This window comes from Bombina bombina, chromosome 1, assembly GCF_027579735.1.
Source record: "Bombina bombina isolate aBomBom1 chromosome 1, aBomBom1.pri, whole genome shotgun sequence".
Taxonomy (NCBI): Eukaryota; Metazoa; Chordata; class Amphibia; order Anura; family Bombinatoridae; genus Bombina; species Bombina bombina.
This window is the reverse complement of record NC_069499.1, coordinates 426,005,958-426,033,727: the sequence shown is the minus strand read 5'-3', so window position 1 is coordinate 426,033,727 and position 27,770 is coordinate 426,005,958. Positions and strand designations below refer to the sequence as shown.

The following is a 27,770-nucleotide window of genomic DNA, read 5'->3' as shown; positions in this document are numbered from 1 at the left end:
TGGCAGCCTCCCAGACCAGTTTTCTTCTCGTCTTTTCATCAATTTTGGAGGGACATCCAGTTTGTGGTAATGTCACTGTTGAACCATATGTTCTTCACTTGATGATGACTGTCTTCACTGTGTTCCATGGTATATCTAATGCCTTGGAAATTATTTTGTACCCCTCTCCTAACTGATACCTTTTAACAATGAGAACCCTCTGATGCTTTAGAAGCTCTCTGCGGACCATGGCTTTTGCTGTAGGATGCGACTAACAAAATGTCGGGGAAGACCTACTAGAACAGCTGAACTTTATTTGGGGTTAATCAGAGGCACTTTAAATGATGAAAGGTGTGTACTGACTCCTATTTAACATGATTTGGAATGTGATTGCTTAATTCTGAACACAGCTACATCCCCAGTTATAAAAGGGTGTTCACACTTATGCAACCATATTATTTTAGTTTTGTATTTTTATTTCCCTTTACCTAAAAGATTTCAGTTTGTTTTATTAATTGAGTTGTACAGTTTATAGGTCACATTAAAGGTGGAAAAAGTTCTGAAATGATTTATCTTTGTCTCATTTTTTTACATCACAGAAACCTGACATTTTAACAGGGGTGTGTAGACTTTTTATATCCACTGTATGTATACACACACATGCATGTATACAGACACACACATATGCATATACACAGACACACAAAAACACATGCATTTACTTAGACACACACAAAAATATGCATGTACACAGACAAACACATACAGACATGCATATTCACACACACAGAGACATGCATGTACACAGACACACACCCAGATATGCATGTGCACAGACACACACACATACACATGCATGTACACAGACACACATACATGCATGTACACAGACACACACATGCCCAATGATGACCAAAGGGATAGACCAAATGTTTCTGATCCAGGGAGACAGTATTAGCATAAATGTACTTTAACAAACAAGGAGGCTCATCATAATGGAAATGGTATCAAATTATTTTTTTTATGGGGATTTTTGTAGATCATTTGATATGTTTTTCTGAAATTGTGTTCAACTCCAATGGGTCAATAAAATATGAATGCATGACATTTGTAATTTTCTGGTGGCAAAAAAATAACACGTCAGGTCTTTCCCTCTTCTGTACTCTAATCATATTCAATGGCCTAGATTCACTAAATATTGTGTTACCTACCAATGAGATAAATGTCTCCTAGTCCCAATAATCTTATAGCTTTAAGTTTTTGAGAGTTCCTGTAGCTGTGTGGAATAACATAAGCGATGAAGAGATATGCCCATGCAGTGTAATACCTGGACACTGAGCATGGATCACGCCTCAGTGAAGTAAGGTGGCTGATGGAGTTTTTAAAATGAGCTGTGAACTGCAAAAAAATTTACTCTGAATTAAAGGGACGTGAAACTTTAATTTTTTCTTTCATGATTCTGATAATGCAAACAATTTTAAACAAATTTCCATTTCACTTCTATTATTGAATTTGCTTTATTCTCTTGGTTTCCTTTGTTGAAGGGGCTTACATGCACTACTGAGACCTAGCTGAACATATCAGATGAGCCAATAATAAGAGGCACATATGTGCATCCACCAATTATCAGCTAGTTTCCAGTAGTGCATTGCTGCTCCTGAGCCTACCTACTGTATCTATGCTTTTTAACAAATAATACCAAGATAATAAGGCATATTAGATAATTGAAATAAACCAGAAAGTTGTTTAAAAATACACGCTCTATCTAAATCATGAAAGTTTAATGTTGTACAGATGTATAGATCTGCCTGCCAAGACGTATAGATCAGCCTGTGGTACAAATGGAGGCCCGGTTTATGCTGTGGAGCTTTTGAACTACAAGCTGATCAAATGTAAATCAGCTTTTTTGTAGAGCTTCTGAGCAACAAGCAGAAGAGATGTAGGTCTAGTTTATGTTGTAGAATGTGTGTACTGAAAGCAGAACAGATAAGGTCCAGCTTATGTTATAGAACAGTGGAAGGTCCGGCTTATATTGGTAGAACATCTGAACTGCAAGCAGAAAAGATGGAGGTCTAGCTTATGTTGCAGAACGTCTGAGATACAAGCAGAACTTGATGTAGCGCTTGCAGAATCATTATTTTACAGGTATTTGCATAATAATTATATTTTTGGTTGCATATGATACTTAACTGTAATGTGATTATATTAGAAATTAAGGTAATATGTTATTACGTTTTTGGTCAACATATGTGGGCTTCTCCAAAGATCAAAAGTAAAACTTTGTGTATAAAATATCAGTTTTCATTTTTTTATGAAAATGCAATGTGGTCATCCCTCAGATGGTTATACAACTTTCCAAATTTTGTAGCTATGGACTAGGGACTTAGGAACTTGAGGGGGCAGTCACCATTTTGTGGACTGGGCTGTGTTGGGAGAGGGTAGGGTCGTGTGCAGGTAGTTTGTAGGACCATGGGCATTTCCGGAAGGTTGGTGGGCATGTATGGTTGGTTGGTGGGTGTGTCTAGGCAGTCTATGGGTGGGGCTAAGAGAAACTCTGCAAATTTGTACATTTGGCTGTTTTTTAGAGGGACAGCGCTTAGAATTATGAACATATAACTGTGTTACTTATTTAACTAATAGTTCTATAATTTCATAATAAACTGTGGCGGTATATAGATTAAAATAAACTGTTTTGAGAAACAGTTTATTTCAATTTCTGTTAAAATTAAGTGTGGTAATATGCACTATTAATATAACTTACCCACATGGTATTAATATTTTTGCCTTCAAGAAGTATAGCTATTAAGATAAATAGACTATTTAAATTTTTATTAATATTAAATGTTTTCATTTCACACATGAGTAAATGATATGTGTACTATGGTACCTGCTTCATTGATATAAATAAATATGCCTGTTAAATTACTAATATGTTTCTCACATTCTTCTACAAACCATATCAGTATCAGTGGGTATATGTGGGTATATGTCCTCTGATCACTATAATAGATAGATATGCCTTTCAAAGGTCATAGAGGGTGGGAATACCCATTCCTATTTATCCCTCCCATTCTCATTTGAGCCATTTCTGAGCTGAAGCTGTGCTACGGCATACATGTTTGCACGAAGACAGGAAGAAGGAGTGGCCCCCTCTCAGTACAGCATGCTCGCCACTGCTGCATGTGTATGGACAATCCCTAACACTTGCAAGGTCAAGGCTGTGATCTTAAATGTGGTCCAAAAATACAAACAAACAGTATAAATACGAGGATTATCAATAAGTTTCTCCATTGGATTTATTGACTGTTCTTGACTCTCAGAGGTAACCGCTTCCAGATGCCTTCATGCATACATTATAATCCTGCAGGAGCAGGCAGTAAAGGGTTAGGTGTGCTTGGTTTCTTATTTATTGTATCCTCTGCTTATCCAGATGGTTTAGTCCTGCTCCATAATGCATTAATCATGTTGTATGTGCTTTTTATAAATGGTAATTGTAGGTGTATTGTATTGTCTTTGTTTATCCCTGTTGTATAATTTCTAGCCATTGGTTAGTTATTTTTACATATTTTTGTTGGTTTTCCTTTAAATGTTTGGTACATGCACTTTCGATTAAGTTTTCAATTGGTTTTGTGCACAGAATGTGCCTGAGTATTTTATTATTGCATTTTCAAATTAGTCCTGTAAACCGTTTGTATGTTTCCCAACATCATGTACAATTTTATTAGCCACAGTAGTGTGTATGCAAATGACTGCAGCAATGCGCCAGGCTTCCAGTTGCGTCTGCCTATTTTATTTCCTGTCTCAGCTACAGTTAAGTGCACTTTGTCTGTGTTACATCATCTTTTGATTAGGAGGTGGCTTGTGTCTGCCCTTGTCTCAAGAAGCAGAGGTTCCTAGTAAACTGGTAATACCTGTAGATGATAAAGTTAAACAATCCTTTAGCATTATTATAGTTTGTGCAGTCTGTAAGACTTGTTACAGACCTTTCATAATCATCTAATTCAGGTTCTAACCTTTGTCTGATCACTCTTCCCCTCAAATCTAGTAAAAAGCACAAGATCTTTGTGTCTGGTTATCTAAACGATCAGGCAAGAAACTTCTCAAGGCATTTTTATTGATATTATAATGCATAGGGGAAGTATAAACTCATTTGTTGTAGATTATTTGTTCTTTGTTTTCGAACTGTGGATTTTCATTCCTGATTCATCCTTTGTTTCTGGATGGATTTCTAACATTTCCAGTTTTGTATTGGTCGGATATTTTATACTTCTTACAGGCTTTGTGACATGTATATGTTTGCTAAATTCATTTTACAGCTCTGAGTAACTGTGCCTATACATCTATTTACCAGACTTTCTGTGGCTTCTTTAAAGAATAATACTTCTTTAAAATATCCCATGAAAAACTAAATAGACCCTGTTTTACTCTAAATGCTCTTTTTAAATTTCAGCAGTTGCTAAGGCCTTTGAAGTTAACATAATTGTTTAACTTTATTTGCTGGATTACAATCTTCATAAAGTGGGATTATTCTGGATAACTATAATTTTGTTTGTTTTATTTAATATTTGTTCCCCTTTTTCTGATTGAAAATATTATCTCTAACATTTCATCTCCAGGTAATGTCTTGTTTGGCCCTCAGAGTCTATGGGCTCCATCTACCAAGCAGCAATAGTTGCTTTGGAGGTCTGTCGTTTCAGGCTCGCCTAAAAGGTGGCAGATTGAAATCATCCCAATCTGATCAGATATGGATGATTGACAGCCCTCTCCATATTATAGACAAATGAAATATGCAAAAGTTACAAACTTTGAAAAATAGTGCTCATTACTAGATTCTCATTTTATTCATATTATTGTGTATATGCTTCTTTTCTCGTTTATCACTTCTTGCTACAAACTTATTTAAAATGGACCATCACAAGTTATTGTCCTTAGGACATCCACAGGATGGGATAGCTCCATAGACAACTGGATGAACCACAAGCAGTAACATCATGCTACCTTCTGATGTATCAGCAAGCATGAGCCCTTGGCATGCAATTTCCAAACTTTTGTTTTTTAATCATTCTATGATGAAATACAAGTCAAAAGGATTTAGGGCCTGATGATCTAAAGCTCTCAACTCTGGTGATATTAGATAAAAAGTCTCTAATAAGTCAGTATTTTGAGGCCTCTTAACAAATATTTAAAAAGGCAAATATTAGCTTGAGAGCTATTTATTTCACCATGCAGAGTTTGAAATGTGAAAAAAGAGACACATACATATAATGCTAAAAATAAAACTCGCAAACATTTTGTGTGATTACCCTCCATGGGGCCAATCGTAATCTATTGGCAATCTATTCTCTAAATGGATTTTGGCTTTCCAATAGAATAGGTCATCACCAACGCAATATTACACAATCACAACTTTCATAGAAACCTATTGTTATCCATTTTCATCCACACCACTGCTTAACCATCTAAATGCATATTTTATGTTGTCGGGGGGGGGGGGGTAGAATGTGTATTATTTTTCCTATCGCTATATGGTGACTTTCAAACTTTGACAAGTATTGTTTTTTACTTTTATTCTATTGTTTCTTGACAACAATATGGCAACTATGGGATGCCATTAAAAGAATGTTTTCTTATACTGGATTTTAACATTACTTAACTGTAACTTTTGAACCCACTGCCTTACAACATTGAATCTGCCTAGGAGACATACAAAAGCAAAGATATGTTTCAGCAATAAAGACTGATTTGTAAAAATATAGTTAATCACTTCGCAAAGTATGAAAAGTATGTAAAAATAAGAAGTTAAATAGTCTCCTATTGGACTCCAATCCAGTGAGGGATATCACCATTCAATGTCATCCAAATTGAGTAAGGTATTCCTGGATTTATCAGACAAGTGTTAAGGAGATTAGTCCCCATTTCATGTGAAATTCATCAATATAATAGAATGCTGCGCCGCTTGTTTAAAAAGTAAAAACCTCCTGAAATGTCTTACTCTCTCTTTCCCAGATCTGCCTAGGAGACCTTTTAACAAGACCACACCATTGTATATCGGACGCACCTCCATGCACTCTAAATCAAATTACGGTCACAAAAGTGCGTTTCAAAGTGCTCAAGCATACATTATTGACGTTGTAAACTGGAACATGCCTTTGTTAACATGAGTTTAATCATGACGGTGCAATGTTCCAAGGCAGCAGGTTTTTACAGATTTAACATTTAAGTAAGGTTAAAATCCTGTATACAAAAATGTAAGTCCTTTCAATAGTCGCTATCTTGTTTTTAGATCACAAAATAGAACCAATTCTTTAACACACAATAGAAAAAAAAAAGATTGACAAAAACTAGTTTAAAAGCAACCATATAATAATCGGTCTGCCCATCCTGACAGCATAAAAGATGCATTCAGTTGGTTAATCAGCAATGAGGATGGAAACAGAATACAATAGGATCCTATGAAAGTTGCGATTTTAAAGACGCTAGTACTGTTAGTGACTTTTCCCCTTTACCATACTTGTACCTACAGATATGTAAATGAGTTCCTTGTCCACCTTATACAGCTTCTACAATAGGGATGAATGGAGTTTTAGTGAATCATTACCATGTATGTTAATATATCTCTACAATGTCTCATGTGGACATATCTAAATATTTTACACATGTTCAAGATAATAGGCTTTTTTCAATAAGTCATGAAATAGTTGTAAAGATGTCAAAAATCTAGAGGTTTTGAATTCAAAATAGGCAAAACTAGCCTTGAAAAAGTGTTGAAAAATACATTTGCAATTGTCTCCTTGTCCTTTTCTGTGGATAAAAAACTTATTTACACTTCATCAGACCTATGATTTAGACACACTCCCTAGTCAGACCTAAGTCAATTGTCAATTTTTTCTAAGATGTAAACTGTAAAGCCAGGTGCCTTATTAGTTTATTCACTTAAGTACATTGTGATCCATATTAACACAGAGATGATATTCCTGTTTTTAAAAAATATAATAAAATATAATAAAAATCCTATTCATGAAAAGATGCAAAGGAAAGAAATATATAACATAAGTTATACCTGAACCGGGTGTGGAAGTTATTGACTGTGCTGCCATGAAAAAAAGATACTTTGAAACTGTTCCTGAAAATAATATCTGTCATGTAAATACATTTAAATGAATTAACTTCACAACATGTCCCTGCACCTCCAGTTGCTACCATACTGCAACCAGCACAATCACACTCTCTCCCAAGCTGGCAACTTTCCTTCTATTATCAAATGTGCTTCATTTTCTTGGTATCCATTGTTGAAGGTGTAAGGATGTACTACTGGGAGATAGCTGAACAAATCATGAGAGCCAATGACAAGAGGCATATGTGTGCAGACACCAATCAACAGTTAGCTCCCAGTAGTGCATTGTTGTCCTTAAGTCTACCTAGGTATGGTTTGTAACAAAGAATACCAAGAGAACAAAGCAAATTAGACAATAGTAAAGTAATGCTGCTTAAAATTGCATGCTCTATTTAATTTTGAATCTATTTTATTTGGAATCTATAAGCATACTTATCTCATTAAGGTCTAGATTATGAGTGGAGCACAACATTACGCAATATTTGCACTCCTCTCAGCAATACCAGCGCACGCAAATGTGCGCTGGTATTACAAGTTAGGCGCAATGCGAATGCAACCTCATGAGAGCGTGCTTTTATAGGCTCCAATGGGAGCCTCGTTCAGATGCCGTAAGTCATGCATCGTAAAGGCACTTTTCAGTGTCTTTGTTTTCTAGCACCCCCCATCCCCTCACTTTTACCTCTAAGGGCTGGTGCTCTACCTGGTAGGTACAACCCTTTAACCAATAACTTACTTAAAGTAAACAAATGCTAGGATTTACTATTGAAACAAATAAAGGGCACTTTCATTCATGAAGGTTGATTCAAATAAAGGAGCTTTCTACATGAAGTATCTTATACTTCATGAATGAAAGTGCCCTGTATTTGTTTCAATAGTAAATCCTAGCGTTTCTAAAATGCTAGGATTTACTTTCACTTTAAACTTACTCTTATAATAATAAAGACACAGACACAGAGAGCTGGGTATAAGACTATATCATAGTCATGTTTATTTAACTCTTAAATATACTCGACTTCAACTGAAGTCATAACTATAAACATTAACTTGTGGCAGCATTTGAGGCCTAGTAAAATAATAATAACTCCCATATGACTAGAGGTCGAGACCAGGTGTTACTGGAATTGCAAAGCGAAAGGGGGGCCCCAAATGAGGCTCCACCCCATTCCATCTAGGAGGCACAAACATCCTAAAAGATCTTCAGCCAGCAGTCCCGTGGGGCGGGGGCCCCCAGGTTACTACCTGGGGACATTCCCCTTGCCCATTAGCCCAACTGTCACCCCTACAGACTCTGCCCTCAGATATTTATGGCCACAACCTCCCGACTCTAGGAGATACAAAAGGGGTGTCTGTTTCAACCTATAAGGCACCAGACAGAAAAAAGCCCTGCAGCAATTTCCTCCAGGAAGCACCAAAGATTACCGCCAAGGTCTTACAATGATTAGGCCCACTAACCCTATCCCCACCTTCAGCCTAAGAGACCAGCAACAATTAGGAAGCCATATGCCTGAATGACGCCACTGAGCTGCTTGTACAACAGCTTTCAAAGGGTGGGAGGGACAGGAAACTTTCTTTGTTGAAAATTCCAGGAAGAAGAGGCAGGATCCTTCTAGAACTACCCTTATAACTGGTGAGTCTAAGACCTCCCCTTACTTTGCAACAATGTTGCTAAGCCACTGAACCAGGGATTTTCACTACCTTGGATTGCACAGGCCCTTAACTCCGTTACAGGAGACCTTGCTACCCTACACTCCCCTAAGGGCTGATGCTCTACCTGGTAGCTACAACCCTTTAACCCATAACTTACTTAAACTTACTCTTATAATAATAAAGACATGGACACAGAGAGCTGGGTATACGACGATATTATGGTCATGTTTATTTAACTCTTAAATAAACCCGACTTCAACTGAAGTCATAACTTGTGGTGGCATTCGAGGCCTAGTAAAATAATAACTCCAAATGACTAGAGGTCGAGGCCAGGTGTTACTGGAATTGCAAAGTGAAAGGGGGGGGCCCAAACGAGAGTCCAGCCCACATTCCGTCTAGGAGGTGCAAACGTCTTAAAGGATCTTCAGCCAGCAGTCCCGTGGGACATCCCGCCCATTAGCCCGACTGTCACCCCTACAGATTCTGCCCTCAGATATTTATGGCCACGACCTCCCACCACAAGAGACAGGCTCTGTCAGAAAAGACGGACTCTTAATGCCACCAACTAAATATGGATAACTAAAGCCCTTTTGACGTCTGCCAGGAAGATCGACAGCCCCTCTTCGGACAGGTGCACCCCATCTGGACGATAAAGTTGCTTCCTGTCGGCTGAAATCCCTTCATGGCGGACCACAAAACCACCTACTGTCATGACAGCGCCCTACCCAGCTCTCTGTTGACCTTCTTCCTCACTCTGTATGCTGTCTTGGGCGTAGGAAAGACAACCGGGGGATAATGTTGGACCAACTCAACCTCACCCCCGGAAACGTGGCATAGCTCAATCACACGTCAGACCTCATGATATTGATGAGGTCCAACGCCGGTGCGCAACCTAAATCGTTGGCTCCCATATGGAGAAGGATAATATGAGGCTGTCCCCATTTACGTTTGGCATCTTGAAGGAGGGCAGGCAAACTATTCCACTGTAAGCCTCTGTGGCCCAACCATGTCACCGAGGCCCTTGTCATCGATAGCCCTAGCTGTTGCCCGTCAGGATGGGAGATAGCCTGCAAGGCCACCCAGTGCATGTACAAGTGCCCTACAATCCACATACGTGTAGGGCCCCTAGTAATACCTATAATAGATTACAATAGTTTCAAACTAAACACCAGCTCAACCAGGACAACTCCTCTGATGGGAGCGAACATACAGTCTGTAACAATGGGACTTCCATCTGCCTAACCTTTGAATATGTTCTGACCCCCACCCTAATGCTGCCATGCTGGTGGAAGCTCGTATGTGAAACGAGTGAAGAGTGATTCTGCAGTCCTCAATACCTGCCGAGGCCACCGCTCTCTTCAGGACCGCGGCAAACTGATATTTGGACAGGTTAGCCCCATCAGCATGCACTAGGAATTAAGATTGCGCAGGAGGATGCAGCGCCACATAAGCCTTAGACAGGCGCACTGGACAAGTCTCGGAGGATGAAGGATTCAGGGTCACCGCTGTCTTAGAACACTGGATGAACAACAGCATGTTGTCCCTCGCTCACTTGACTTGTGAAAACTGGATCCCTGTCCTGGCCACCTGCTTGGAGGTAGCAAGCAACTCTCCCGGCCTCAGGGCCCCATGAAATACTAATGAAAAGGCACATCGAAACATGGCCCTCTCATAAGGATCTGTGCACACCAACTCCAGAGTGCCAAGCAGTTTGGACAACCTCTGCAGTGCCACAGGTTCCCGAGCATCTCCTGACCTTTGCTCTAACCTGCCCCAGCCTTTGACTACCTGTCTCACCATGAAACCCTTAGTGACATTGGGGTATTCCATTAAGTTACTAAAAAAGCATATTGCCGCTAGCTTACTTGACACTGCTCCCTTGTTGACCCTCTGCCTGTTCATACTAGTAAGCCATTCTAAGAACAATGCCCGGGTGCCACCCTCCACAGTTGTTCCATGCACTAAGCAAAAACCCAGCCACTCACCCCAGTGTTGTGAGTAGGCCTTCCACTAGATGTTGTATGGAAGTCCATTCCCCACTAACTGCCAAATAGAAGGGGGGCAGGTTAAACCGTTCAAGAGCAAAAAACAAGAGGGCGACCCCTAGTGCAGATCAATGATGAACCAGTGGTGAAAATCTGTTAGTACTGACGAATGGATACTCACAAGATGAATTGCACCCTGAAGTGCAAATATGGCATACTAGGAATATTATAGTGTCCTAGTGCACAAATCCAACCCAAAAGAGGCACTGTCGTGATGACAAATGGACTTTAAGTATATGAGATGGACATCAGGATGGTGGAAAAGATAAAGAGAACTCCAGTATCGATATAAAAATATTTAATAAAAAGATAAAAAATGAACATACACAGATCAACAATGATATCTGTTGTAAAATTGCTACGCGTTTCTAAGCGTTAACCACGCTTTTTCCTCAGGCAAATGATACTGAATGTGCTGGAGTCTCTTACATATATACCCCTGTGTAGGCTTGATGAAAACAGCTGTAGCTTATTTGAACAGGTGCTGCATAGATTAACTCCCTTGATAGTCTAACAGGTTGTTTAAAGCAAATAACAATGTTACAATCCAATGTGTATAGCCAAATATCTAATACCATAATGCTCAATAGTCCTTCTAAACATATATTAACTGAAATAAAAAACACATATAAATACCTCGAGCTTTAGGCTCTATAGATTGTCTTAAATATTTAAAAACCGTATTGGGAATAATCGTCATAGTATGTATACATGCAGGGTTTATTTCTGCCAATGCGCTATTTATGTATCTATTTATCTTCCTTGGTGGTATTTTTGGAGATGGCCCTACAAATAGATAATAAACTGTGAAAATACGATCCTATATTTCTAAATATGAGAGGGTGTGTATCATTGAACAAATTATAATGTTATATGACTGGCCTGTCCGATTGCTACGTCAGAACTGGGTGTGTTGCGCTAAGCTAATAGCCGTGTTGTATTCAAAATATCTCCATACTGTGTTGTGTTGCTTCACCTGATTGGGGCTAAGGTTGTATATCTAATGACGTGAAGGTGCGTACATATGCACCAATGTGAACAGAAACATTAACCTCTGTTGTTAGGTGTTTGTGATTATGGGTGTGTATCTAATGACGTGGAGATGCATACAAGTAACCCCTGGATACAAAATCAGTTACCTCTGTTGCTATGTAGAGATATAGCGTGTTAACCGTGATAAAAAACTGATACCTTGATGTGCAAAAAAGCTGAGTCGGCTTTGACTATAATATTAACATTAACTAACTACATTCCTAACAAGTGTGTATATGACGTGTATATAAGAACGTGAATATAAGGACCACAATGCGAATTAATATATAAAAAATAATATAAGTGTGTATAAATCTGTGTCTTAGTGATAAATGATGCAATTTATTGCATCGTTGTATCTAAACCAAAGTTATGTGATAGATAGAGATCTACCAGAATTTTATGTGAACGGTATGATATAATGAAATTAGAATACTAGGTGGGTATAGAGTCTAATATAAAATGATAGTGAACATTCATGAGTATGACAAAAATGAAAGAGAAATATTATTGGATATATAATCTAATATAAAATGATAGTGTAGGATTCATTCAAAATTATGAATAAGTGATGAATTTAAATATTTAAATTTAATGTGAAGATATATAATGATGAAATAAGTCCGATATTGTGATATGGGTAAAAAAATAATATTGTATATATTGGGGATGTATTAAAAAGCAGCGGAATCTATTACTTCGTTAAGCCCCTCCGGATGTAAAGTTTTAAATTGATAAATCCAAAAGGTTTCCCTCTGGCGTAATTTGATCATTCTGTTTTGGGAACTTATAGCAGGAATCATTTCCAATGGGGTGATGTTCATGACGCACTTGTTTGTGCCATGTATGGAAGAATGGTGCCTAGAGGTACTATATTTATCAGATCCTTTCAGGATACATCTCAAATGTTCTGACCATCTTTGTCTAATTTTTCTACAGGTGCGACCTATGTATTGTAGGCCACACAAGCACGTTATACAATATACTACAAAATTGGAATTGCATGTTATTCTTTGAGTAATTGCAAATGATTCTCCTGTGCTGTTAGATATAATATTTTTGCAACTATTCGTTATGTATTTGCACATGTTGCATCTATTTTTATTACATCTATAAGTTCCTATGTTTGGTATTGTGGAGCTATGAATACTATTGTTCAGAGCTTTAAACTTACGTTTGCACATCACTACCTTACTAGGTGCCAGTTTTTCTTTAATAGTAGGGGCTCTTTTAAATGTGCATCTGGGTTTGTCTTGTAATATTATTTTGAAGATGGGGTCTCGTTTAAGTAATGGCCAATGTTTAAACAGAATCTTTTTAATCTCCTTGTAGTTGTTATTGTATCTAGTAATGAATGAAGATTCATAATGTGAATCTTCATTTCTGGGTTTTTCTAAACTTTTTGGTTTCATAGTTCGCCGTTTCATAGGGAACTAACCTACGGAACTGTTCCCACTGAAATCTAGATAATTTGCTGTAAATTGTATGTTATATTCTCAGGACTAGGTGGTGGATGTTTCGAACTACTACTGGCGAAGAAGCAGATAGTCTGTTAATTGAAAAGACAACACTAGCATTGTCAGTCCAAAATACAATAAACCGGTTCCTTAGATTCGGTCCCCACAGCTCGACCGCTAGGACTATAGGAAAAAGCTCTAACAGCGTTAGATTCCTAGTCAGGCCCACCTGGACCCACAACAATGGCCATGGCTCCACGCTCCAATGTCCTTCTAGATAGGCTCCATAGCCAAATGACCTAGCTGCATCAGTGAAGAGATGTAAAGCCTGACTTGATGCCCGTGGAGAAAGCCATAGCAATGTCCCGTTGAAACCAAGTAGAAATTGCTCCCATACCCTCAGGTCCACCCGCATATCATCAGACACAGTAACCAACCGCGTGCGCTGTGGAGCAGTAAGCTTGGCTTCCATCCTCCTGTTAAATACGCGCCCCATGGGTATCACCCTGCACGCAAAATGAGGAGACCCAATACCGGTTGCAGTTCTTTTACTGTCATGCTTGTGGCCACAGATGTCCTCTGGACTGCAGAAAGCATCATTTCCACCTTGTCGACAGGAAGGCGACATAGCCTTGCAACAGTGTCTATTTCAATGCCCAGAAACGTTAACCTGGTGCATGGTCCCTGCGTCTTATCTTCTGCAAGGGGTACCCCAAACTCAGCCATCAATCCCCTTATGCCCGCCTTGAGTCTAGGTCATTCTCTGGAACCGGCACCGTCCACCAGCAGGAAGTCATTGAGGTAGTGGGCCACCGAACCCCCCCCCTCAGCCACTGCAACAATTGCTCAATGCAGAAAAGTGCTGAAAGCCTCAAAATAGGTGCAGGATACCAAGCACCCCATTGGGAGGCATTTGTCTACATAATACTGGCCTTCAAATTTTTACCCCATCAATCTGAACTATGTGGGATGTATGGGGAGTAATCGAAAATCTGACTCAATGTCCAGCTTTGCTAACAGCACGCCTGGGCCTGCTCCCCGAACCAACTCTAAGGCCTGGTTGAATAAATGTTAGGTAACCGAACTAATCGCTGGTTCAATTGCATCATTCACTGATCAGCATTTCGGGTAGGATAAATGCTGGATCAGTCTGAATTTCCCCTGATCCTTCTTGTGAACCACCATTAGTGGGGAAATCACCAGAGAAGGAAGCTGCGGCTCGCTGAACGGGCCTGCGAACCTTCCTAAGGAAATCTCTTTAGCCAGTTTAGCCCGAACTTCCCCTGGCATCTCATAAGCTGACTTCAAATTCCTGTGCTAGGGAGACCCTAACACCGCCCCCTGCATGGGAATTCTAAACCCCGAACCGATTCCCTCTAGGAGCAGGTTAGCAGCCTCCCTATTCGGGTAGGCCGCTAGCCAGGGCCTAATTGTGTCCATCCTCAGCGGTGTTACAGCTCTTCTGGCTAGCTCCCCCTTTGAGAGGTCCCCGATTGGCACCTCCCTCTTTTCTCCTTGGCCAGTCTGAGCCCAGGTGCTGCCCGCTACAGTACATGCAGGCACGGTGAAAGGAGCAAGCAGCCCCTTTATCACACTGCTTCTCATTGTAACACCAGCATTCTCTGCCATGGCGTTTGACTAAGCCCTGCGGCTGCCACCCTTTTTCCGGGATGAGTTGAGACCACAAGTCCAGGTCCTTAACCCCGAAATTAAGGACGGGGTTGCCCGCCCATCTTACGCCTAAACTCACTATCGTAGGCTCTCCACATCCCCTCACCAAACCTTTTATATATGTACTCTATAATCCCTGCATATTTAATGATGTCTACCGCCAACTCCGGCCTCTGCTCTATATAGCAGGAGGAAAAATAACACGGAAGCAGTGGCTCCACTCCTCAAAAGTGTCCGGACGTTGGAACTTTTTTAATCCACGTTTTGTCCTCGCTGCACTCTTTTTCCCTCTGAGCCTCCAGGGACAGCTCAAACATATTAAATTATTTATGGTCCCTGATCTTCTGCACTGTTTTGGCCTTCAGGTGTGCATGAAGGCAATGGATCTTGCAAGAATAAGAGTCCCCCTGCAACACTACCCTCCTGGCGCTGACAGCACTATGCTGTGCCTGAAGTCTAGATGTTGTGACGGGTCCCCTGTCCTCGCTAACTGGTGCCATGCCCTGCACCAATGCCCCTGGCAAGCGCCATGCTGGCACCAAACCCCTAGTCTGGTTACGGTCTTTAACTAGCAACTTTAGCATCCTAAGGATGCGCCTCTGCCCTTTGCTATTGAGACCTAGCTTCTTGCCCCCATCAGAGTCTGAATCAGTACTAGATTCTACACTAAATGTGTGTGATAATAGCGACAAGGATGTCTCACCAGCTGCAGAGGTGGAAGGAGCCTTGGTCGCCGCCACTGCTCCTGACGCTCCTTCTCCTGTCCCAACTGCTGCAGATGGACCTGTTCCTCTAGCCATCTCAGCCTCTCCTGAGGAGTTCATGGATTCCTGTGAAAAACAAATAAAAGAGATGGGAGTATCCAGGCCGGCCACACCTGAACCCCTGCCACACCCATGGGAGGGGGTAGACATCCTAGGCCCACCGCACCGGAAAATCACCACTAATTCCCACAGGATCCCTTTCAAGCTCAGAATCATTCATTGCCACATCCAGGCTCTGCAGGCCCAGAAGCCTAGTGCCTTTTGCTAAAGCCTTGCCCGGCATCCCCCTTTCATCAGTTCTATACCCTGGAGCATTTCTACCTGACGGACCGTTATCACCACCACCCACACTATATTGGCCAGCTCTCTGTAGTCCCCTGTAGGCCCCCAACACGCATACACCCCTGGCTCTGATGGACTTTGACCCCCTTTGCTGACCCATGCTACTGCCACGCCCCCTCTTCAGCAGCGCCGCTCTGATCCCTCTTATAGCCTTTGCAGAGTGTTACGCAGCGGAGCTGCCGTGTCCGGGTACTCCCCACTCACTTGTGGCCAGGACTCCTCTGGGCCTCTTCCGCACTGCCACCAGTCTCACTGCCAGTACCAACACTCCTGAACCCCATGCGTCACTTCCAGGAAGTGACGTAATGCGCCTCAGGCGTCAGGACCGTGGGACCGTAAGTGGGAGCAGCCGTCGCTAGGCCGCAGTCAAAGCCTTCAATGGAAGATGGTAACTACCTTGCTGGATCTAACAGGGGACCCCCTGGATGCCACCGGACCCATCCCGGGGGCTGGATCAGTAGGCCCGCCCACAACCGTAGGCCCAACGGCCGCCGGCAGCACAGCCGCAGAGAGGGCCCTAAATAGGCCCACAACTGCGGCCGCAGTCTCCTGGGATAGCCTGGAGGATGTGAGGGCCCCAGTACCCGCCTCCAACACCCTTTGTAAGCTAGGAGCCGGCTCCTCACCCATACGTTACCTGGGCCCCATAACCGTAGCAGTACTAGGCCCTGGGGAGGAATCGACAGGGGGAGGCGAACCTTGGGGTGGATTGGGCCTAGAGGGGAGGGTAGAGGATACAGGCCTGTCCTTGGAGGGCGTTGGGGGTACGAAATCCACAATCTCCTCCTCCTGTCACCGGTTAGGTGCAGCCCGACGTGCTGATGTCACGGCCTCATCCCTGAATCGTTGAGGTAACGCTGCAATCCTCTTGGAACGAGACATCACTGGAAAGGATGACGACAGCAAACTTTCTTAGTTGAAAATCCCAGGAAGAAGGCAGGATCCTTCTAGAACTACCCTTATAGTTGTTGAGTCTAAGACCTCCCCTTACTTTGCAACAATGTTGCTAACCCACTGAACTAGGGATTTTCACTATCTTGGAATGCACAGGCCCTTAACTCCGTTACAGGACACCTTGCTACCCCACACTCCCCTTATAACTTCTTAGTGCAGTTTTTTTTTTTTAATTTTTTTAATAAAGATGCTCCTATTTTTTATTTTGTTAAAGCAACTGTTTACTTTATTTGGGGGGGCAAATGGGGAATATTTTTCTTAATTAACCAGAGGTCTGACCTCTGATTAATTGCGCTAAGCGAAAAGTGCTACCGTGAGCTTGTCGGATCATTAACCAGCCACTTGTAATGGCTGGTTATTTAATGTACGCCCGTAAACAGTGCACGTTAAAATAGCGATCCACTTGTAATCTGTAATTTCAGGGTAATACGATTTGCATTAATCCTTTAGTACCAGAAATACTTTTCTTATTGATGAAGATACAACATAATAAAAAGTAATATTTTTCAGGCAATGTTCTGTGTGTGTGTTTATGTCTATTTGTGCTTAGTTGACCTCAAGTATTATTGGATATGTGAGCAATACCGTATGAGCAAAAGCAGAAGTAGGTGTCTGATTGTGCAAAGACAATATGGGAGTTTATTATTTTGGTACCAACAAATCTTTCAATTGTCCTATGTTGTACACAAGGAACAGTGTGATATTACAAACAAAATTTGCAATTCTAATGTTTGTTTCAAATAATTTTTAAATCACCATACATTTTTATTCTTTAAGTAACTTGAATTGCATTGTCATTATAATTGAGAAGGATTTCCTTAACAAAAGGTGACATGAATATTAGAATTAAATACAGATATGGACATGGCCATATTTATGCAAACTTTTCCTAACTACAGAGCATCATTCTCAGTGTGGAAATGATTGTCTATTTTCTATGAATGTTTTTTTTCATAAATAAGAGAACTTATTTCCTCATTCATTTTGATGGGTTTACCAGAACAATGCCCTGTTCCAACTTTGATAAATCGTATTTTAGACCTTTTTGTGGATTTTTTGGAGTAGTTATATTGTTTGCAGCAAATTTGTGCTGCTTTTTATGGAAAACTTAGGCTGCTATTTTTTGAAGGTGTATAACTAGCTTCAAGTCAGTTTAGGTACATCTGATAGCATCCCCTCCAATTTATTATGAATGCTTCACCTACATTGCCAAACTGCATCAGTTTCTCCGCTCTGCCAGTCCCTACACTGGCTCCCCATGCATTTTAGAATATAATTCAAAAATATAAACCATAACCAATAAAGCACTCAACAACTTAATTCCCAACTATATTTCTTTAGTAATCTCAAAATACTCCCCAACCCAACATCTTCAGTCAACCTGTAGCTATGTCTCTCGACCCCTATTATTTCTACTCAATTCTCTCACCTCCATGACTGCTCACGCACTTCTCCTGCCTTATGGAATGCTCTATCCCATTCCAGCATGTCTGTGACCATGGATAGTTTCAGGTACTCTTTGAACACCCACCTTTTTAGAGAGACTTACCATCTCTCTTCTTTCAACCTACCAAATAAATCTTGAACTGTCTTGCCCTGCTGCTGCAGCTAAAATCCAATTATAAACTACCACAAACCTTATGTCTTGTGTTTCTGTACCCATTTTATTGTAAGAATAAAATGCTCAAATGAAGCAGGAACCTTGGTTTCTAGACTTGACTCCCCCATAAATGTGATGGAGTCTGCACTCAGTCAAAACAATTTGCAAGAGACTCTACTGGGAAATGCAGGGTTTTATATTCTTAATCATATAAATATATTAAAGAAAACAAATGAATGTTCTCTATAAAAAATGTATACTTGTGCTATTTGTTGGTGACATCACAAATAAATCATCAGTGTAATCAAATATATCATTATCAATAAGGTGTATTTGTTAATTAATTGTCTATTTCATCTTACCTATGTTATTAGACTTTTTTTAAAGAAAAAAATATTGATATTAAGATCAAATTTGGGCTCCATTTATGAAACTGCAGCTTCTGAGCCCTTGTAGGGCACGTTTGCTCATGTAAACCTGTAACTGCAAGTTAAAAAGCAGCAATTTTAAGTTATACACCATCTTTGTGGTGGTGGAAATAAATCATACTGGACTTCTCTGTCCAGGCTGACTGACAAATCCTGCTCTAACACATTTAGTTGCACTTGCTTGTGCAATGATAAATATGTATAGTAGATGCCACCTTGCTAGCCACACATGCTAGTGAACAGGTTCCCTGGCTGTGAAGATTATTTGCCTGATGCTTATTAATGGGCCCATATATAAAGAAAACATAAAAGACGCATTTCATATTCTGCAGATGGTTTTACATTACATTACATTTATTACATATGTTTTTATGTATATGCAGAAGGAGAGGGTTTGTGCATAAGGCTGGATCAACAGAAAAGTAGAAAAATGAATTGCCAGAGGTAAATGATAAGCTAATGGCTATAAAACTGAGGTGAACTTCTTTCAGAGATCAGATACAGGTAGACAAACACCTGTGGTCAGATGCAGTCAGAAGATGGCTAGACGTCATGAAAAGGCCTGTTATGGATAGTGGCAAAGTACTGTCAGATAATGGACAGTACAGTAATCAGTTAGGTTAAGGTCATGTCCAGATATATGTAACTTAGATCCAATGGACTGTTATTGTCAGGACGGATACAGCATATCAGGACTCAGAAGCTGCAGGTCATGAATAGCAGTAGAAAGCAGAGCAGAGAAATACAAATGTCTAGTAGAAAGCACTGCACAATTACCAAAAAATAAGGGAATGCTGCTGTTCATCTATATAATGTATTTATGTAGGTAAACTGGTATGCTACCAGACTATTTAAAGGAGCAGTCAAGTCAAAATTAAACTTTCATGATTCAGATAGGGCATGCAACTTTCCAATTTAATTGTATCATCAACTTGGCTTTGTTCTTTTGTTATTCTTTGTTAAAAGCTAAACCTAGGTAGATGTGCTAATCGTGTGCTAATTTCTAAACCCATGAAGACCGCATCTTATCTCAGTGCCTTTTGACAGTTTTTCACAGCTAGCACTAGTTGATGTGTGTCATATAATAATGTGCTCACTCCCAGGAGTTGTTATGAGTCAGCACTGATTGGCTAAAATGCAAGTCTGTCAATAGAACTGAGATAAGGGCAGTCTGCAGCGGATTAGATACATTATTATCTCATGTCAAAAATGACATGAGATAATAATAGTAATAATAATTGTTGCTGCAGTAAATGAGTTAGCAGGAACCATATGAGCTGTTGTACAGAATAGCAACAGTTGTCAGATAGATACCATTGCATTATATTCTAGGGAGGATCCTATAGGAAGCACGAGCTATCGCTTCTTAGATTTCTGCAGTTAAAAGTCACATTTAGTATTGAATAATATGGATTTGTTCATTATAATATGTTTAAGAGAAATATTAAAATTAACTTCTACTACAAATATAACATTGTTTTCTCTTTTTTTGCAAAAAAAATAATTTTTGGTAACAACTTGTTTTTATACCAAATATGTTGTCTATAAAGTAGTTTTCTGTTATATTGCTGAATAATCTAATGTGAGTTTTGTTTCTTTTTTTAATCTAGCATTAATGTATGCAAGTATTTTTGGAAATGTGTCTGCAATAATCCAAAGATTATATTCAGGAACTGCACGGTACCACATGCAAATGCTTCGAGTGAAAGAATTCATAAGATTCCATCAAATTCCCAATCCTTTACGTCAGAGACTTGAAGAGTACTTTCAGCATGCTTGGACGTACACCAATGGAATTGACATGAATATGGTATGCCATTTTTCTGCTGACATTTGCAGTTTACAGGTCTTTGTATGTTTCTTGCTAATTCATATTTTTAAGTCTAGAAATTCAAGTCAGACTATTTTGTAGCAAATATCCATACTTCCTGTATTGACAGAAAAAAAACCCCCATCAATTTATTGTGGTCTGGCTCTGGAGACTGGAGTTTGTCCCAAAAATGTTATTTCCAATAAATAGATTTTTGCTGTTGATACATGAAGTGTATGTATTTGTTATGGTTTTACATTGATGATGATCCTGTCACCCTCTACATGGCCAATCATATACAATCTTACTGTATACGTTTCACATTGGAAGGTATTTCTTATAGAACTTTCATATTCATTTAACCTTGAAGTGTCATTGAGTAGAACTTCTTAAATTAATAAATAAAATGTGTCATAAATCCAGCTAGACAGTACCACAGCAATAATGTAATTATCAGAAACAGGACTACGTCTCTCTTACTCTTCCAAAGGGCAGCAACTTTGTATCTGAGACACCCCTGGAAGTCTCAAGGGTATTGCTTTAACATCAGCAGAACACTAAGGTTCATTCAGTAGCTATAGTTTTCTTTTCACTTTATTTTACTGTGTTACCCCCTGGTGGACTACAGTGCAAATGTGCAGAGAAACCATTCATTATGAATGTTTAATGTGCATGAAGATCAAACGTATTCATGTGTAATGCTTGCCTTATAATTTGAAAAAACAAACTAGTTGTTTAAATGCCAAGTGTAATATTACACCCCATTGCATATTTTTTTAATGAGAAAGATTATAACAAATAGATGATTATAGAAAGGGTTGTGATCTGGTTATTTTTAGGATTTTTTTTTTTTTTTATTTTTTTTTTTATTTGATGAAGTTCTTGTCTTTGAACAGCTTGCAAATTTGTCTATGTTGCTATGTGTCTGATGTACTTATGATAGAATTATCTTTTTTTTTCTGTCTGCTTCGATACTTAATTCATGGAAAAACAACACCCACGGGTAAGAACAGGAGGTATTTTAAAATGCTTCTTTTCCCTTCTATTCTATATTGAAATAATATTTGTTGTTTTGAAAATCAGATTCATTCATTTCAGATTTTTGTTTGCAAAATGTCACCGCACGTCATTTAAAAAACGTTTGATCATTCCATAAAATATTTTGGGATTGAATATTATAAAAAACAACAAAAAACTAAAATGAATAAAAATCTGTAATGTCAGAATCTATTTGACTCTGTGTTTTATTGATGCACCGAAATTATCTTACTTTGTATCAAGGTGCTGTGCTGCATCAATTATAGTTGCTTTATACTTTAGCATAATTTATTGTGGCATTTAATAATCTTGAGTTGACATATACAAGAGAATTGGATATATCAGTTTCTTCCCTCTTTATAATCAATTGTTGTCCATGCTTCAGACACTTTATATTCTTGTGTGGGCTGATGAAAATATGTTTATTAATCAACACAAATGTCATGATATATTGATGAATAATTATCAAGCTAATTAGCTGTAAAGGTTTTTTTTCTTATCATACCATTATCATAATGATTCAACCCCAAAATATTGCATGTGTGTGTGTCTGTTTGTGTGTATATATATATATATATATATGTGTGTGTGTGTGTGTCTGTCTGTACATATATATATATATATATATATATATATATATATATATATATATATATACATGTGTGTGTATGCTTGCTGAAAATATTTGTGCAATTGTGCAATAGTATTTTAGATTAATTTTGCTCATTTATTTATGCAGTTTTAATATTTTGATGAGAGTGCATGCCTTTGCAAGACGGTCATACCAGTCATGCAACAATAGGTTATTTGCATGTGTTGTTTAAATTTGAGCTCAAATGAAATTCAGAATATTATTTGCTGGATTTTAAAGTTTATTGTGTCAGGAAATGACTCCTATCATTCCATGGCTTTAAACAACACCAACATATTTAGTCTTCTTGTTTTCTCTATATTATTCATCTCTTCCTCTTTTTCTCACATATATAGGTTCTCTCACCTTTGACTTTCTTTCTCCTTTAATCCTTAAATAATTTCCTCTCCCAACTATTCATTTATTTTTTATTTCAAGTTTTCGGAATTATAAATAGCTATATTTCATGAGCTGAATTACATGAAAGGGAGGCAAAATAAATAATGAATATATAATGCATAGTTCTTTAATTATGCTTAACTAAAACTTTTATATACAGATCTCAAGGTGCTTACTGTCCCTTTTTTACTGTCCCTTTAAGTAGGTGTAATGAGGAAAGGAATTTTAATGTGGGCATAAAGTGCCTTTTGCATGCATGATAGACAGCATAGGTTGTACTTGCATGATTTGTTTTACATAGGTTTACATAGGTTTAACAATGTATATTTGAAATCTGACTATTATGGCAAACAACTTAATTTATGAATGAAATATCTTTTCAATTATTGATTTTCATGTGTCCAAAACCTTTCAAAATATTAACAACTCTGTGGAAAAGGTATGTTTTATGTTGGTATATAACAATTCACTTTTATTACATTATCTGTTTGGCGTGCTAAATACAGGGATTTGTTTCATTTTGTTAAACGGATATTAATGTTTGCATGAACATTACAATGTTCAATTATTCTAAAAAAAAAAAGACAAATAAGTTACTATGTAAGGGATATGGAAGTTATATGTTAACTGGTAATGAATCACTTTTAATCCTGGAAACATAATTAACTATATTATGTCTGTGCAAGTACATTTAAAAATGTATGTTTATTATTGTTAAATAATAATAGTTACAAACATAAAGTTGCCTTGAATGCAAGCAATAGTCTGGGCTGCGTAATATATTTTGTCTTTTGTAAAGCAGTGAAATGTCAAGGCTGTATCACCTGGGCCATAATGTACCACTGAATTAAGGCTTCTAGCGGTCTTGTTACCATGTGAGACACTGAAATTAACCTTGAATTTGCATAAACATTAGTACTTCACTATCTTCCTTTTGCAACTAGTAGTCAGGCTCTCATATACTGCAGTATAGGCCAGATTTTACAGTCTTTAATTAACTAAATCAAAGTAACATCTTTTTAAAATTTTGGTGATTAGACTATTGAATGTGGTGTCAAACAAAAATATTATTCTGAGCATACACTGTATGTGTATATATATATATATATATATATATATATATGTTTGTATATATATATATATTTGTACCATTAACGTGTGCAATATTGAAATATCGTGCTGCATTAATTTTACAAGTTGAAAATAAATGTGACCATATGAACGCTAACTAAATTTACGCTCCTTGGGTTGGCGAGACTGAAGACCTTGAGGCCAAATTATCAAATGTCTGTCGGACCTGATCCGACAGTGCGGATCAGGTCCGACAGACATCGCTGAATGCGGAGAGCAATACGCTCTTCGTATTCAGCATTGCACCAGCAGCTCACAAGAGCTGCTGGTGCAACGCTGCCCCCTACAGACTCACGGCCAATGGGCCGCCAGCAGGGAGGTGTCAATCAACCCAATCGTACTCGATCGGGTTGAATTGTGGCTATTCCTGTCCGCCTCATCAGAGCAGGCGGACAGGGTTATGGAGCAGCGGTCTTTAAATATGGGCCCTCAAGCTCCGTTCAGAGCTTGATAAATGGGCCTCCTTGTGTCAAGGGTTAGTGCTAAATAAAAAGTTGCATTAAACACAATGTAAAAAAAATTAAATAAAGTGTTACACTCATATATACAATATCTATTAGAATGTATTAATATAAATATAAAAAAAAGTTATAAGGGCTAAAAGGTAAATTATATATGACAAGGTATTTGATGGCAATGAGCTATAATTTATATATATTCATACATATACATGTGTATGTATGTATATATGAAAGGTAAAGTACATCTACAAGTGTGTAGGTTTACTCAAAAAATATATGCTTTTCTGCACAATTTAGCAATATAATAATCACTAATTATAATTGAACATAAAAAGTAACTTGTATTTTATTATATTAAAAGACAGCAAAGAAATAAAGCTTCTTGCTGCGCTGTCACGTAGTTAAAACACTGCACCATTGTAACTAATTGTAATAATTATACTTTGAATGATTTGTGCTGCTTTAAAAGTAGACAATCCTGTAAAAAGGAATAGGAAGGCGCCACATAGGGTAATATTTCCAGACTACCAAGCCCAAACAGTAAGACAATTGGTAACTTACAAATGAAGAGGCACTTAAGAGATGCCAAATATCGCAGGCCGGGACCTTATCGTCGCCCGACAGACAGAACAACCGGTGGACGCAAACCAGTCACAAGGGGACGTACGATCAATCCGGAACAACCAGGAACCAACACCTCCAAAGCCAGGCACCAATCGTCCGTGTCGGTGAGAGGGGTGTGTTGAGATGGAAGGATGACGTCACCAACAAACCACTCGCTACCTCTGGCGAGTAGATATAATAGTGAAGGGTGAAATAAAGTCCAAACACCACAGCAGGGATAAAAGAGTATGTGGCAATTTATTTAAAATATATAAAAAGCATCAGCAACGCGTTTCTCGGCTACACAGAGCTGTTTTATCAGGCTGTTTGATACGCGTTGCTGACGCTTTTTATATATTTTAAATAAATTGCCACATACTCTTTTATCCCTGCTGTGGTGTTTGGACTTTATTTCACCCTTCACTATTATATCTACTCGCCAGAGGCAGCGAGTGGTTTGTTGGTGATGTCATCCTTCCATCTCAACACACCCCTCTCACCGACACGGACGATTGGTGCCTGGCTTTGGAGGTGTTGGTTCCTGGTTGTTCCGGATTGATCGTACTTCCCTACACTGAATAGGGAAATAACATGAGAGTGCACAAGGCTCATCCCTTCGGCTGTCCTGGGACAGACATACTGATTTGCTGCTTAGAAGTCCTTTACAATGGGATGTGGATACTGAGGAACTTTTGAGGTAAAATATCTTTCTTTTTTACATAGAGATGTTCAGGTGATATTTTCTAGTCAGCTTTTTACAGCTATGCTGCATCACTTTCAAGTGTTTAAACATTTGGGTATTATGGCCCTTTAATTAGTAACCCCAAGCGGTTAGAGACTGATACAGTAGCAGATTAAGATTAAATTCTTTTTGAGCTTCCATTATAAATTAAACAGGTGAGCTGATTAAAATAACAAAGAATCCTCAGAGAGGGTGTATATATGTGTATACATGTTTATTTATGTTTATATGCGCAACTTTCAAATTCTAATACGTGCGCTAATATATGCTTGTTAAAACTTTACTCCTGGTGGTGTTTGCCCACTACTTATCTAACCCTAAATGTTTTTTAGACCAATATGACGCTTCAAGAAAAAAGCGTTAAAAACACCAACATTTACATTACCACACAGACACGAAATTTAAGAAAGGCCTGTAATTAAGAAAATAAAATTCACCCAGTGATTATTCCGTATACGATTGTTTAATGCTTTAATAGTCTTATACAACATCGCAAATTAAATGATTTGTGGCCGATGATCAAATACTCGTTAGCATAGAGAGAAGTCTTGTACAATCTTTGGTATATTTTTAGACCTTTTATTGTAAGGTGCCTCTCATTCACATCCAGAACCTTATGTAGTGAAATAAACAGTTCTGAAGCTAAAATTTACATTTCAAAAATGATTTGAGGGATCACGCCCTACTGAGAAGACTTCTTAGATCAGCTCACCGGAGCAGATAGCTTTAAATCATCAGGCCTTTAAGGCACACATTTATCAAATTATAAATCAATTGATTTTCAAAGAGAAGAATATATTTGCTTGACCTTTTGTCACCCAAAAAGCCAACATTTTAGAGATTTGTAAAGAACAAAATCCATTGTGTAAGACTTTATATGAATGTTATCATATTAGTGATGCATATGAAGTCTTAACTACATTACAATATAACGCTGAAACAAATAACCCCAAAGGTAAACCCAAAGGTTTTTTGTCATTTCGGCCGGTTATGCCGGCATGTTTTTGAGAACCTTGTCTCATTGTTGAACTCTTCTATTGTACTGTAAGTGAAGAAAATAATTAGGCGCAAATCTTATTTTGTCTCCCCAAAATGTTGTTTAAAGCTTATTATTATTGCTACTGTTATTATTATTATTATTTATTTTATAATTATTATTATTATTATTTTATCTTCTGGAAGTTTAAGAGGTATTGTTTATCAATTTTCAACTGTATAGTTGAAATGTCCTCTGTAGCCAGTGTGTGTGTGTGTTGGGGGGGGTTGTTTATTTGTTTTAACTTTACCCGTCTATTTGGTTTAAAAAGTTTTACTTAAATTACAGTTTACAATCAGTTGTATTTTTAATGAAGAAAACACACCAAAAATGCCAGTTTCAATGTAATATCTAGGTATGTGCATATTTCAGTTTTCGGCATTTATTTAGTGAAAAAACATCTGTTTTAGTAAAAGCCATTTATTAGTTGTGGTAATAGCTTTACTCTTATTTATAAACAATGCAATCAAATGTAAGAAACATATGTAATAACATCTAATGAAACTAATTTATTTTTGTTTGGTAACAGAATTTTAGCATAATAAGCATCAAGCCAAAATGTTTCTTTCAGGATTCATATAGAGCATGCCATTTTAAACAACTATTATCAAATTAGCTTAATTCTTTTGGTATACTTTGCTGAAAGAGCAGTAATGAACTACTGGCAGCTAGCTGAACACATCATAACTCTTGTCATGCCAATGACAAACGGTATATATTTCATTCATACAATTGGTGAGAGCCCACAATCCATTGCTCCTGGGGATTACTCTTCCTTACCACTAGGAGAGGCAAAGATTCCCAAACCCCACAAGCTCTATAAAACTCCCCCCCCCCCCCCACCTAACAGGTACCGCAATCTTTACTTTGCTTTCACTGGAGGTGG

General features: G+C 38.5%; 1 protein-coding gene across 1 annotated transcript in view; it reads left to right on the top strand.

The window, feature by feature from the left end:
* KCNH7 (potassium voltage-gated channel subfamily H member 7) overlaps window positions 1–27,770 on the top strand; it is a 1,107,705-nt gene that overhangs the window by 797,033 nt on the left and 282,902 nt on the right. Inside the window, exon 9 of the mRNA XM_053698381.1 lies at window positions 20,644–20,843. Coding sequence (XP_053554356.1) covers window positions 20,644–20,843 — 200 coding nt within the window. The remainder of the gene's footprint in view (window positions 1–20,643; window positions 20,844–27,770) is intronic.